General features: G+C 40.5%; 1 protein-coding gene across 2 annotated transcripts in view; it reads left to right on the top strand.

The window, feature by feature from the left end:
- The window catches only part of ADAMTS12 (ADAM metallopeptidase with thrombospondin type 1 motif 12), a 387,476-nt gene that overhangs the window by 1,007 nt on the left and 370,680 nt on the right, over positions 1–15,789 (top strand). For both annotated transcript variants that reach the window (XM_059916187.1, XM_059916186.1), the window contains exon 2: positions 14,164–14,525. In XM_059916187.1, coding sequence (XP_059772170.1) covers positions 14,164–14,525 — 362 coding nt within the window. The remainder of the gene's footprint in view (positions 1–14,163; positions 14,526–15,789) is intronic.

Below are 15,789 nucleotides of genomic sequence, written 5' to 3'. Positions count from 1 at the left end.
CACCCTGAGCAGGATAGTATTGTTGCCTCTGTTTTTTATATTGGACTTGCAAGGGTCAGACACACTGTCCTGTTTGGTGGGGAGTTCGTTGGACTTCTGAGGGGAAGCAGTCATGGCAGCAGCAATGACCTGCGTGGCTGGACCGTGTCCCATGTGCCAGGACCGCTAAGGCGCTCTGGTGTGTCAGCCTCTTGACCACTGACAACAGTTGCCTGGGGTGCAGGGACCACTGTTACCATGCCTGCTTTACACCCATAGAAGCTGAAGCTTGGGAAGTTTATGGGCTTAGCTATGGTGGAGTGAGGTTTTAAACCCAGGTAGCCAGACTCCAGAGGTTGGCTTCTTACAATCAAGCAGCATTGTCCTAGAACAATAATAGGGACAACACACACACAAACACACAGACAGCATGGGGTTAGCATCCATTAAGTCCTGTGTCTGCTGACAGCGCTCAAGTCTCGGGAAGCTTCCATAGCTTCCTGACCCCCTTTAATGCCCAAGACCACTTGGGTGGCAAACATCACCAGCCTGACCTTGTTGAGGGTTTCTGCCTACGTTGCAAAGTTCAAATACTGCTGGAGACCTCATTTGTTGCTCACTTCCAGAGCCATCAGAAGCAGGTCCCTTTGCTTTCCTGGGAAGCCGGAACGGGCAAACACTGGGGTGAGATGTCAGTCAGCCAGCACTCGCTTGTGTAAACGGTCCAGATACGATCTCCCACCCCCAAGTTTAAAATAGCGTTTGTTGTTCTTTGAAAAACAGCCCTTTTGTGAAAAGTCTCTCTTTTGCTGGCAGCACAAACAAAGCCTGCAAGCACTTCCCAGGGCATTTGGAGATGATTTGGTTCAAAGACACACATTCTCCTGGGTTGGTTTTCAGCTCTGCTTGCTCCACATCTTTGTAAGCGAATTCAGCTTAGTGTGGAACAGACACCACTGGGACTTGCCTTCTCCTCTCTAGAAAGTGAGAGATGGTTGTCTTTCCTGGTCACCTTTAGGGTTATGGGCTGAGAGGAGTTGATACCGAAAAATAGCTGTACAGTACTCTGAGCTTTTTAGTGATGCACAGATATATAGATTTAAAAAATAATTTCCAAAAAAATTTTCAGATTTTAATTAAAGACCTAAATGTAAGACCTGAAACCACTGAAATCCTAGAAGAGAACATAGGCAGAACACTCTTTGACATAAGACGTAGAAATATTTTTTTGGATCTGTCTCCTAAGGCAAAAGAAACAAAAGCAGAAGTAAATAAATGGGACCTGATTAAACTTAAAAGCTTTTGCACAGCAAAGGAAACCATCAACAAAATGAAAAGACAACCGACTGAATGGGAGAAAATATTTCTAAATGATATAACCAATAAGGGGTTAAGATCCCCCCCCCAAAAAAAATATATATATATAAACATATATATATGTATAAAACTCAATATCAGGGGCTTCCCTGGTGGCGCAGTTGTTGAGAATCTGCCTGCCAGTGCAGGGGACACGGGTTCGAGCCCTGGTCTGGGAAGATCCCACATGCCGCGGAGCGACTAGGCCCGTGAGCCACAATTGCTGAGCCTGCGCGTCTGGAGCCTGTGCTCCGCAACAAGAGAGGCCACGATAGTGAGAGGCCCGTGCACCGCGATGAAGAGTGACCCCCACTTGCTGCAACTAGAGAAAGCCCTCGCACAGAAACGAAGACCCAACACAGCCATAAATAAATAAATAAATACATAAATAAAAAATTAAAAAAAAACAAAAAACAAAACTCAATATCAAAAAACCCAAACAACCCAATCAAAAAATGGGCGGAAGACCTGAATATACATTTTTCCAAAGAAGGTATATAGATGGGCAACATGAAAAGATGCTCAACATCAATAATCATCAGAGAAATGCAGATCAAAACCACGATGAGATATCACCTCACACCTTTCAGAATGGCTATCATCAAAAAGTCAACAAGTAATAAATGTTGGTGAGGATGTGGAGAAAAGGGAACCTTTGTACACTGTTAATGGTAATGTAAATTTGAACAGCTACTATGGAAAACAGTATGGAGGTTCCTCAAAAAGCTAAAAATAGAACTACCATATGATCCAGGAATTCCGCTGCTGGGAAAATATTGGAAGAAAATGAAAACACTAATTCAAAAAGATACATGCACACCAGTGTTCATAGCAGCACTATTTACAACAGCCAAGGTATGGAAGCAACCTAAGTGTCCACCAACAGGTGAATGGATAAAGATGTGGTATATATACACAATGGAATACTACTCAGCCATAAAAAAGAATGAAATTCTGCCATTTGCAACAATGTGGATGGACCTAGAGGGTATTATGCTTAGTGAAATAAGTCAGAGAAAGACAGATATTATATGATATCACTTGTATGTGGGATCTAAAAAATAAAACGAATGAACATAACAAAACAGAAATAGACTCACAATTATAGAGAATGGACTAGTGGTTACCAGTGGGGGAGAGAAGGGGTAGGGTTAAGATAAGGGTAGCGGGCTAAGAGATACAAATTACTATGTATAAAATAAATAAGCTACAAGAGCGTATTGTACAGCACAGGGAAATATAGCCATTATTTTGTAATAACTTCAAATAAATAAATAAATAAAATTAAACCAGAAAAAAATTCAGATTTTTAAAAGTCTTTTCACCAAAATATTTGTTCTCAATCAACTCACCAGTGGATTTACAAGTAATCCCCATTTGGTGCAAAAGAGAAATTTCTGAGCAGATTTCCATGTGGAACTAAGAGAGAGAGAGCAAGAGAAGTGAGAGAATGAGAATGAGAATGAGGGCAAGCTAGTTAGAGAAGGAAATTCTTTTTTTTTTAATTTAATTTTATTGAAGTATAGTTGATTTGCAATGTTGTGTTAATTTCTGCTGTACAGCAAGCTCATTCAGTTATACATATATATACATTCTTTTTCATATTCTTTTCCATTATGGTTTATGGCAGGATACTGAATACAGTTCCCTGTGCTATACAGTAGGACCTTGTTGTTTATCCATTCTCTACATAAGAGTTTGCATCTGGTAATCCCAAACTCCCAACCCATCCCTCCCCCAACCCTTTGGCAACAACAAGTCTATGCTCTATGGCTGTGAGTCTGTGTCTGTTTTGTAGATAAGTTCATTTGTGTCATATTTTAGATGCCACATATAAGTAATATCATATGGTACTTGTCTTTGTCTTTCTGACTTACTTGTCTTTCTGACTTACTTATCACTTAGTGTGATAATCTCTAGATCCATCCATATTGCTGCAAATGGCATTATTTCATTCTTTTTGATGGCTAAGTAATATTCCATTGTATATATATAACACATCTTCTTTATCTATTCAACTGTTGATGGACATTTAGGTTGTTTCCATGTCTTGGCTATTGTGAATAGTGCTGCTATGAATATAGGGGTGCATGTATCTTTTCAAATTAGAGTTTCATCTGGATATATGTCCAAGAGTGGCATTGCTGGATCATATGGCAACTCTATTTTTAGTTTTTTGAGGAACTTCCATACTGTTTTCCATAGTGGCTGCACCAATTTACATTCCCACCAACAGTGTAGGAGGGTTCCCTTTTTCTCCACACCCTCTCCAGGATTTGTTACTTGTACACTTTTTAATGATGGCCATTCTGACCAGCGTGAGGTTGTACCTCATTGTAGTTTTGATTTGCATTGAGAAGGAAATCCTTAAGGCTTCCAGGCAATAGGATGACCAGAGCTTTGCCTCCGCATGACCTGCTTGCTGCTTCATAATTAAGCAATCTCCCTAGAATTCCATTTCCACTCTGATAACATTTTTGAATTGCATCCAAATTCTGACCATTTAAACTTTCAAATTACTTCAGATGTCATGTCTGCCATCCTCCTTATTTTTGCAGATGAGGAATGAGAGGCCCAACTGGTCCGTCAGTCAACATGCATTTACTGAGCACCTACTAACTGCCGTTCCAGCAACGGCATCAAGGGAGTCACACAGGGTTCTGCAGTAGGAGGCCAACTCAGAACCTCCATGACTATTAAGGTTCCTTCTAGTTCTAAGGGGCAGGCAGAGTCGGGATTTTAGATATAGGAAGGACCATGGAAATAAATCCAATCCTTTCTGGGACTAGAAACAGGTAGATTGGGCAATCTCTGCCCACTATTCCTTCCACATTGCTCAGTGGTGACATACACAGTTGTGTGATGACCTCCACAAGGCTCCCAACCAAGTATCAGAACAATAGGAAGTATTAATCTTGCACACAACACATGGCCTCTCCTCTATAGCTGACGATATCCCCTCAGGTTCGTTTTGCCCTGTACTGCTTACAAGTCACCAGTCACTTCCATGATCTCTTTTGCTGCTGACAGCTCCATGAAGTTGAGAGGGCCGGCACTTCACCCCATGTTAGAGACATGCTCCAGGCTGCGCGGACTTGGACGGAACCGAGGGAGCACTGCAGTGCGTTTCAAGACCAATGTCATAATCATGTATTTATGCCATTTGCAAAAAATAACTTCTGCAAGGAGGAAATGATTTCAGATCTTAATGTAAGAAGAGCCTTCACAGGGCTTCCCTGGTGGCGCACTGGTTAAGAATCCGCCTGCCAATGCAGGGGACATGGGTTCGAGCCCTGGTCCGGGAAGATCCCACATGCCGCGGAGCAACTAAGCCTGTGCACCACAAATACTGAGCCTGCGCTCTAGAGCCTGCGAGCCACAACTACTGAGCCCACGACCCACAACTACTGAACCTGTGAGCCACAACGGCCCCAGCCTTGTTGACACCCTACCTTGATGTCTGGCTCTCAGTGGTTGACCCTTGAGAAGTAGTGAGAGCAGAGGTTAGGAGGGTGGGCTCTGGGGTCAGATTGCCGCAGCAGGAATCCTCACTCCTCTTTATTGTCTTTTTACAGAGGTGGGGATGAAGGCTAAGACAAGGGACACTGGTTAATAATATCCCAGATAATTGTGAGGATGACCAAGACCAAGTTGGTATACTCTAAATGCCATGCTTGACCATAGAAATGGTAAAATTTAGGAGTTATTATTATTTCCTGACATCTTATTTCTCCATCCCTGTCATATCCCCTCTGAGCTCTGCTTTCTATTGGCCAGGATGATAGCTAGCTAATCTTCCAAACTAAACACCTACTGAGAGAAAGCCAAGATGAGTGCAAGCCTCTCCCCATCGCCTGGAGCTTACATGTATTTAAGGCCACAGAGTTCCCTAGTAGCCAAGTTTCTATCTTGATTTATATATATTTTTGGCTGCACCTCGCGGCTTGCGGGAATCTTAGTTCCCCGACCAGGGATTGAACCCTCGACAGTGAGAGTGCAGAGTCCTAACCCCTGGACCGCTAGGGAACTCCCCCAATTTTTTATCTTTAATACCAAGAGTAAGTAGCTAGTGTTTAGAGAGTGAGTGTTATCTGTCAAGCACTGTTCCAAATCTATTACATATATTAATACATTGAATTCTCACAACCGCCCTAGGAGGGGAATACTATTATTGTTATGCTCATTGTGTAGATGAGGCAGGTGCAGCTGGGCCACCCACGGAAGCCACACTCTGTAAGTGGCCTCCTGTTTCCATCCACACCTATTGGCAGATGTGGCTTAGCCGCTTCCTTTGCAGTAAAATCAAGTGGTGAAACTGGTCTTATCTCCCATTACTTCACCCGATAAAGAGGCAGTTATTTTCTCTATTTATTGCTGAGTGACTTGAGGCCTCTTAAAGAAGTCATGCAGTTCTTTTCTTGTCAGATCATCATCCCCAGGGGCAGTGCTATTACCTCTCCTCTGCTATCCCCGCTGCCAAGTGCAACTGCTTATGTACACAAAATGCAGTGGCCAAGAACATGATTTTGAAATAGGAAGCACAAGATTTTAATCCAAGTAACATTGCATGTTGGCTCTGTGACCTCTCTTACATTCTGTTTCTTTTTCTATGAAATGGGGATAGTAACTGAATCTGTGTCACAGAGTCGTTGTGTGTATTAAATGAGGAGTATTGTAGCAAGTGTTCATTAAATGGTTACTATAATTATTATATGAATACAGCCAGCTTATGCTGGCTCTCTTAAAAGCACATTAGATCAAAAGTAACTGGGTCAAAAGCTGTATATGTATTTGCTCTTTTATTCTTTGGGCAGTAGGTGCTGGGGTTTAGGCAAGTTAGTCTTTCATTTTATATTTAAATCATGTTTAATTCTTTGAGATGTATCTTCAGAGACAGGTCCTATAAGGCAGCGGTCCCCAACCTTTTTGGCACCAGCAACCGGTTTCGTGGAAGACGATGTTTCCATGGACGGGTTGGGGGGTGTTTGTTCAAGCTGTAATGCGAGTGATGGGGGGGATAGTTCAGGGGGGATAGTTCAGGAGTTAATGCGAGCAATGGGGAATGATGGGGAGCGGGCAATGAACCTTTGCTCGCTGGCCCCCCTGCTCACCTCCTGCTTTGCGGCCTGGTTCCTAACGGGCCGCGGACCAGCACCGGTCCGTGGCCCGGGGGTTGGGGACCCCTGCTATAAGGGTCATAAAAGCTTCTCTTGAGAGGAGTCAGCATCAGGACAGGACCACATACAGGGGGTACCATTGCAGGATAATGGCTGTATTCAGTTGAATAAGACTTTTTCTGCCCCTTACTGCTCCCCACTGCTCCAACCCTGGAAGAGCCAGAGACATCACTGTAAGTCATAGAAGAAAAGAACAACATGAGGGAAATACTAGAGAAGCTGACTACATCCAACCTCAGCCAGCCTGCCCATTCCCCCCTGAGGTCTGAACTCTGAAGGGCAGTGAAGCTCTGATACCAACCAGGTCCAGATATTCCTTGGGGAGCAGGCAGTACAGAGGCCTGAGTCAATTTGACTCCTAGTGCGTGGTACATTAGCATTATTAATTTGTGCAAAACACCTTTCTTGTTTTGTTTATTTATACATTTTGGTCCCCATTCTCCACTCCCATTCCTCCACATAGAAAACCATTTTAATGGGTTCCATGTGTATTTTTTTGTTCATGTATGTTCTGGCAAACTCTGTGTTATTGTTTCCGCGTGTAATTTCCATGAATGTAAATGGCTCTGTATTAACTTGTTTTGTGTCTTATTTTTCACTGAGCATTGTTTTTAAGGTTTGTTCATGTTGCTTTGTGCTCTGTTGCTCTTAGTTGCTGCAGTCAGAAACAAGGGTCTGGACTTTTAATAGTCTCTTAAAAATTGAGACTATTGGTTAGTACCTAAGAGTGAAAACTGTGCTCTGTCTCATATTTCCCTCTTTCTTTCTTTTATTGAAGTATAATTGACCTACAACACTCTGTTAGTTCCAGGTACACAACATAGTGATTTAATATTTCTATACATTTCAAAATGATCACTGGTAAGTCTAGTTACCATCTGTCACCATACAAAGATATGACAATATTATTATTATTATTATTACTATTTTAGATTTTAGCAGAAGAATTTATTTTATTTTTATTCTTTAAAATTTATTTAATTAATTTATTTATTTTTGGCTGAGTTGGGTCTTCGTTACCGCATGCGGGCTTTCTCTAGTTGTGGCGAGCGGGGGCTACTCTTTGTTGCAGCGCGCGGGCTTCTCATTGCGGTGGCTTCTCTTGTTGCGGAGCATGGGCTCTAGGTGTGCGGGCCTCAGTAGTTGTGGCACACAGGCTCAGTAGTTGTGGCTCATGGGCTCTAGAGTGCAGGCTCAGTAGTTGTGGCGCATGGGCTTAGTTGCTCCACGGCCTGTGGGATCTTCCCAGACCAGGGCTTGAACCCGTGTCCCCTGCATTGGCAGGCGGATTCTTAACCACTGTGCCACCAGGGAAGCCCAGAAGAAGAATTTATTAAAGGGATCCTGGATCGCTCGAAGAAATGCCGGGAGAGCTGAGAGCCAAGTGTGGATGCTTTGCAGGAGGAACAAAGGTCAGAATATGGCTGCCTTTGCTGCCACTGCCTCTGCCGTGTCCTAGACACTTCACCTTGTGATGCTCATCCATTGCGTCTGGATGCTGGGTGCTGCTTGCGAGCCCCAGCTCCTCCTTTGTCTCGGGGCCGCTACCATAATCCCTGCTTCTTGGTATCACTGCTTCTGGATTCAAAGTCTAGGCAGTGCCTCTGATGAATGAAGCATGAGTGTACGGGGTGCTCCAGAGCTGCTAGACTGGTGAGCGACATGCTTCCTGCACTTGCATCTTCTCTCCTGGGAGGTGGGCTCTGTTCCCAAGACTCATGATAAGGAACTCCCCAAATGTGGTAAAGACGTTCAGATGCAAGGCAGCCATAGGAACAACAAATGGTCATCTTTACATCTACTGTATGAATGATGCAGCTAGACCTGGTGGAGGATACAGAGGTGAATCACACCTAGAACCTGCCTTCAGAGGCCTTATAGACTTGGAATCCTCTTCCTTTAAACGTGTACATTTATTTGGCACCATAGTTTGCAAAGCCGTCTCACTCTCATTGTTTCATTAGCTCCTCCAAACAGCCGTGTAAGGTAGACAGAACTGATATTATCTCCATTTTATACTTGAAGAAGCGAAGAAGTTAGGTGATGAGCCCAAGGTCCCACTGCTGGTGAGTGGCAGAGCGAGAACTTGGCCTGTCCTCTGATTGCAGGCCCGATGTCAACCAGAAGTAAGAAGTGATCACAAATATTGTGCTTCATTGATTCCTAGGCATGTGGTTTTGCCCCACATTTTTTTTATGTTGACAAAACAAGCCTTTATTTATTTTTAACTTTTCATCACAGAAATTTTCAAATGTACACTAAAGAAAATAATATAATAAACTCCCATTACCCAATACTTCAATAATTACAAATTATGGCCAGTTTTGTTTCATCTATAATCCCCCCTCACTCCCACCTCCACCCCCAGTATTTTAGAGCAAATAGGCTTCCTAAAAGATAGGACTTTTAGTGATTATGCACTTCACATGTCTGTTTCTCTTTTATCACCTCACCAAGACACTAGATAGAGTATGGCACCACCTTATGCAAATTTTTTTTTAATCGAGGTATAATTGATATATGACATTCCACTCAGGTGTACAACATAATGATTCAATATTTGTATAAAGTGAAAATTATCACCACAATGTTTAGTTAACATTTGTCACCATAAAATGTTAAAGATTGTTTTTCTTATAATGAGAGCAACATTTAAATTTGCAATAGAGTATTATTAACTGTAGTAACCATAGTGTACATTACGTCCCTATGACATATTTATTTTGTAATGAGAAGTTTACAGCTCTAGATCCCCTTCACCCATTTTGCCCGACCCCACAAGTCTCCTCCCATCCGGCAACCACCGATCTGTTCAGTAGATCTATGAATTCAGTTTTATGTCTATTTTTTCAGTTGTTGTGTCATTTAGATTTCACATATAAGTGAAATCATACAGTATTTGCCTTTATCTGTCTGGCTTATTTCACTGAGCATAATATCCTCAAGGTCCATTAGTGTCTCAAATGGCAACATTATATTCTTTTTTAATGCTAAGTAGTATTCTTTTGTGTGTGTGTGTGTGTGTGTGTGTGTGTGTGTATATATATATATATGCCATATCTTTTGTATCCATTTATCTACTGATTGACACAGTTTTTTTTTTTCATATCTTGGCTATTGTAAATAATGCCACAATGAACATAAGGTGCATATATCTTTTTGATTAGAGCTTTTGTTTTCTTCAGATAAATGACCGGAAGTGGAAATGCTGGATCATATGGTATTTCTACTTTTAATTTTTTGTTTTCCCTAGTTGCTGCATCAATTTACATCCCCTCTAACAGTGTACAAGTGTTCCTTTTTCTCTACAACCTCACCAACACTTGTTATTTCTTGTTCTTTTGATAAACGCCATTCTGACCAGGTGTGAGGTGGTATATCATTGTGACTTTGATATGCATTTCATGATGATTAGTGATGCTGAACATCTTTTCATGTGCCTGTTGGTCATCAGTGTGTCTTCTGTGGGAAGATGTCTATTCAGATCGTCTGTCCATTTTAAAATCAGATAGTTTATTTGTTATTGAGCTCATATTTTTATGAGTTCTTATATATTTTGGGTAATTAACCACTATTGGATATATAATTTTCAAATAGCTTCTCCCATTCATTAGGTTACCTTCTTATTTTGTTGATGGTTTCCTTTGCTGTGCAGAGATTTTTAGTTTGATGTAGTCCCATTTGTTTATTTTTACTTTCTTTATCATTATCTTTGGTGTCAGATCCAAAGAAATATTGCCAAGTGAGATGTCAAGGAGCTTACTGCCAAATTTTCTTCTAGGAGTTTTACAATTTTTGGTTTTAAGTTAAAGTCTTTAATCCATTTTGAGTTAATTTTTGCATATGGTGTAAGATAGTGGTCCAGTTTCATTTTTTTTGCATGGGGCTCTCCAGTTTTCCCAACACAATTATTGAAGACTGTCCTTTCCCTATTGTATATTCTTTCCTCTTTGTTGTAAATTAATTGGGTGTATATGCATGGGTTCATTTTGGGGTCCTCTATTCTGTTCCACTGATCCATGTGTCTGTTTTTATGCCAATGCCATACTTTTTTATTACTTTAACTTTGTAATATACTTTGAAACCTGAGAATGTAATGGCTCCAGCTTTGTCCTTCTTTTTCCAGATTGCTTTGTCTATTTGAGATCTTTTGTGGTTCCATACAAATTTTAGGATTGTTTTTTTTTCTTTCTGTGAAAAATTCCCTTGGAATTTTGATGGGAATTTCATTGAAACTGTAGATTACTTTGGTTAATAGACATTTTTACAATATTAATTCTTCCAGTTTATAAGCATGGTATATCTTTCCATTTATTTGTGTCTATTTTCTTCCATCAGTGTCTTACAGTTTTCTGTGTACAGGTCTTTCATTTCTTTAGTTAAATTTATTCTTAGGTATATTATTATTTTTGATGCAATTGTAAATGAAATTTTTTTCTTAATTTCTATTTCTGATAGTTCATTCTTAGTGCATAAAACACAACATATTTTGTATATCGATTTTGTACCCTTAAACTTTTCTGAAACTTTTTTATTAATTCTAATAGTTTACTTGGTGGAGTCTTTAGATTTTCTATATATAGCATCATGTGGTCCACAAATAGTGACAGTTTAACTTCTTCCTTTCCAGTTTGGATAAATTTTGCTTATTTTTTCTGCCTAATTGTTCTGGCTAGGGACTCCAAAATATGTCAAATGAAAGTCCTATGAGTGAGCATTCTTTTCTTGTTCCTGATCTTAGAAGAAAAACTTTTAGCTTTTTACCATTGAGTATGTCATATATGGCCTAGGTTATATTGAGGTATGATTAGTCTACACCCACTTTGTTGAGTTTTTATCATAAACAGATGTTGAATTTTGTCAGATGTTTTTTCTGCATCTATTAATACAAGCATGTGATTTTTATCTTTTATTTTGTTAGTGTGCTGTATCATGTTGATGGATTTGCAGATGTTGACCATCCTTGCATTGCTGGAATAAATCCCCTTTGATCATGGTGTATGATCCTTTTAATGTATTGTTAAATTCAGCTTGTTAATATTTTGTTTAGGATTTTTGCATTTATGTTCATCTATGTAGTTTGTGTGTGTATGAATGTGTGTGGTCTGTTGGTCTAGGATTGGTATTAGGGTAAGGCTGAGAAGTGTAACTATTAATTCTTTAAATGTTCGGTAGAACTCACCTGGACTTTTTTTTTTTTTTTTTTTTGGTGGGAGTTTTATTTTTTTCTGACTCAACCTCCTTCTAAATAATCAATCATTATTTAAAAAAATTTCTTCATGATTCAGTCTTAGAAGATTGTGTATTTCTAGGAATGTATCCACTTCTTCTAGGTTGTGCAATTTGTTGTTGTTAAATTGTTTCTAATAGTCTTTTATGTTACTTTGTATTTCCTTGATATCAGTTGTAATTTCTCCTCTTTCTTTTCTAATTTTATTTATTTGAGCTCTGACTCTTCTCTTAGCAAGTCTAGCAAAATGTTTGTCATTTTTGTCTTTTCAAAGAACTAGCTCTTAGTTTCATTGTTCTTTGTATTGTCTTTTTAGTCTATTTCATTTATCTCCTCTCTGATCTTTATTATTTTATTTCTTCTACTAACTTTGGGCTTCATTTGTTCTTCTTTCTCTAGTTTCTTTAGGTGCAAAGTTAGATTATTTATTTGAGATTTTTTCTTGTTTCTTGAGGTAGGTCTGTATTACTAGAAACTTCCTTCTTAGAATGGCGTTTGCTACATCCCGTAGATTTTTGGTTTATTGTATTTCCATTTTTATTTGTCTCAAGGTATTTTAAAATTTCTCTTTATTTATTTGTTTATTTATTTATTTTTTGTTGATCCATTTGTTGTTCAGTAGCATGTTGTTTAATCCCCACATGTTGGATTGACCCCTCTATTAACATGTAATCCTCCTCTTTGTCTTTTATTAGAGTCTTTATTTTAAAGTCTATTGGTCCAATATAAATATAGTATACCAGCTTTCTTTGGTTTCCCTTTGCATGAAACATCAGTTTACATCCATTCACTATCAGCCTGTGTGTCCTTACGTCTGAGGTGAGTCTATGGTAGGCAGCATACAGATGAGTATTCTTTTTCTATCCATTCAGCCATTCTATATCTTTTTTTTTTTTTAGCATCTTTATTGGAGTATAATTGCTTTACAATGGTGTGTTAGTTTCTGCTTTACAACAAAGTGAATCATCTGTATATATACATATATCCCTATATCTCCTCCCTCTTGCGTCTCCCTCACAACCTCCCTATCCCACCCCTCTAGGTGGTCACAAAGCACCGAGCTGATCTCCCTGTGTTATGCAGCTGCTTCCCACTAGCTATCTATTTTATATCTGGTAGTGTATATATATACACGCCACTCTCTCACTTTGTCCCATATTATTATACATAATATAATAAACAAAAGGCTTTGTAAAATTGGGCTGTCCTGGGAGCTACAGAAAGTAAGGACATGGGGATTCAGGGGAGGGAGAAAGAACTTTAAGCAAGGACATTAGGAAAAAGAAGAGGGAGAATTTGAGTTGGGACTTTAAAAAATAAGCATAAGATTATGTTAAACATAAGATTTTGATAGAGAGTGTGAAAGACATTGTAGTTGGGGAGGTAACTTGAACAAAGTAACACAAGTTACAAAGTGCAAGAGGTACAGCTGGGAGGTGGAAATAGAAAAGTAGAAAAAAGTAGAATTTTTCCCCCCTTTCTCTCTCTCCTTCTCCCTCTCCTTCCCCTTTTGTTTTCTTCTTTCCTTCCTTCCCTCTTTTTTTTTTTTTTTTGCCTGAAGCAAAAGATTAGTTTATCTGCATAAGTGGTTAATGGTTTGCTTTAAGTAGTCTGTAATCCAGAGCCTGATGCTTACTCCTTACTAGTTAGATTCCTTGTTATTCTCAAACAGGAAAATGAAGAGGCAGTGGTGGGGATTTCAATTTGAGGAAGTCGAAAGGTGTCTGTGTTCTCGTGTGTGGAAGGAAGGAAGAAGTGTGTGTGTCTTGCATTTTTAAAGTGGCAATTTTCATATTTTGACCCCATGCCTCTGATCCTAATACGTTCCCTTACCATTTTATGTTGTATATTTTATAAAAATAAAAAAGAAACACCCTAGTTCTTTTAAGTACTCATTGCTACATTACAGAACACTTGTGCTGTAACCGTGCAAGGTTTGTCAGAGTGTACATGATGAGTTCACTGTGCTTTTGCATTTTTCCTCCAGCGTGACTTAACTGGAAATTCCAGAGGCATTTACGCTCCTTATAATAAACCGTGAAGCCCTGTGATTTGTATTAATGAACTCTAGACCTGAAATGTTCCTGTTTGTCATAGTGATCTTGCCCCTTTCCTAACCATATTCCTCATGAATTAATTCTTGTCTTAGTTTGTCTCCAGTAAAACATCTGACATCCAGAGCTATGTCTTGGTGTCAGCTCAGACAGCCACCTGTCATCTACGAGAGAGCCCCGGGTAAATTTGTGTTGTTCGGGGGATTTGATATTAATGGTGTTTGTATGGTGGAAACGATCTCTACACTTCAACAGTGGGATTTTGCAATCAACAGGGTAAAATCTAAGTTCCAAACAAGGTGTATTTGTCTTGCCACAGACTCAGCAGGGATCTCTTAGGCTTATTCTGTGTCTCCTTTTTTTCCAGAGCATTTTGTCAAGGCCCTGCCAGAATACCACGTGGTGGCTCCTGTCCGAGTCGACGCGAGCGGGCATTTTCTGTCTTATGGCTTGCACCATCCTGTCACCAGCAGCAGGAGGAAGAGAGATTTGGATGGCCCAGAGGACCGGGTGTACTATAGAATTTCCCATGAGGAGAAGGACCTGTATTTTAACTTGACGGTCAATCAGGAATTACTTTCCAAAAGCTACATCGTGGAGAGGAGATATGGGAACCTCTCCCATGTGAAGATGGAGGCTTCCTCGGGTCCCCCCTGCCATCTCAGGGGCACAGTTCTGCAGCAAGGCACCAGGGTTGGGACTGCAGCCCTCAGTGCCTGCCATGGACTGGTGAGTCCCCTTACCTCTCTGCCCTCAGTCCCTGACTGTCGTGGCCTGCACACCCACTGCCAGTGGGTTCGTAGATGCATTTAACACATAGGAATTGAGCACTTGTGATGTACATGGTACGGGCTTCCAAACAGGCTGGGGAGAAAATGCATAAAATTAAAATCAGTCTGGGTGGTACGGGGAATAAGGACATTGAGGGTCCAGGAAGAACTTCAACCAGGAATATCAGGGCAAGAAGAGGAGGGGATCGGAGTTGGGTCTTCAACCTCTGAGGCAGCTCTGAGTGTGCTGGTGACTGACCGGCTGGCCAGCCCCTTTTGAGTATGAGGCTTACAGATGGGATGGTGATGGCAGCAGCTGCTATGATCTAATTGTTGACTGTGGGTAGCTTATAATCAGATTTCATGTGGGCCCTTGGGCTGTCAGTTGATTCCTTTGTGCCTCCGTTTTCTCCTCTGTAAAATGGAGATAATGATAGCACCCAACTCACAGAGCAGGGGTTGGCAAACTACAGCCCACAGGCCAAATCTGGACCACCTCTTGTTTTTATAAATAAAATTTTATTGAAACACAGATATGCCCATGTGTTTATATTGTCTACGGCTGCTTTTGACCTACAACAGCAGAGCTGAGTGGTCAGGATAGGGACCATATGGGGCCACGAGGCCCCAGATATTTGCCATCTGGCCTTTGCAGAAAAAGTTTGCTGACCCCTGTAATAGAGTACTGTGAGAATTAAATGAATTCATATATATATAAATCTTAGAAGAGTATTTAGTAAATAATAGACACTCAATGAATATTGGCTGCTATTATTATTATTTATATTTCTAATATGCCAGGCACTGGAATGTGTGGCTTATTATGTGATTTATGCACATTGTCCTCTGTACGATGTCCCCCCACCCCGCCACCAGTTTAGCTATGTTTTAACAGATGATGCAACTTGGAGATGTTGAATATCTTAACCGTGCTGTTGTTAATTTGAGCCCGAGTCTTTCAACTGTTCTGTGCTGCGTCTCAAAATGTGACCAAGCTTGTTTTACAAAATTTAAACCTTAAAAAAAAAGTGGTCCCTTTGTTCCCCCTTACTTCTAGCAGTGACAACAGTGACAGCCCCACTGGCAGCTGCATGGCGAACAATGCCTAGGACTTATGTTGAGGTTTTGTCATGCTGGAGTAGGAGGCAGGCACCAGCACTAACCAAGGGTACTTAGGGACTGACTGCGGGCGGAAAGGCTCCGGAGTCCTGGAGACAGTTATG

Source organism: Balaenoptera ricei, chromosome 3 (assembly GCF_028023285.1).
Source record: "Balaenoptera ricei isolate mBalRic1 chromosome 3, mBalRic1.hap2, whole genome shotgun sequence".
Lineage (NCBI taxonomy): Eukaryota > Metazoa > Chordata > Mammalia > Artiodactyla > Balaenopteridae > Balaenoptera > Balaenoptera ricei.
Note: the sequence above shows the minus strand (reverse complement) of the source record. Positions and strands in the feature narration are given on the sequence as shown.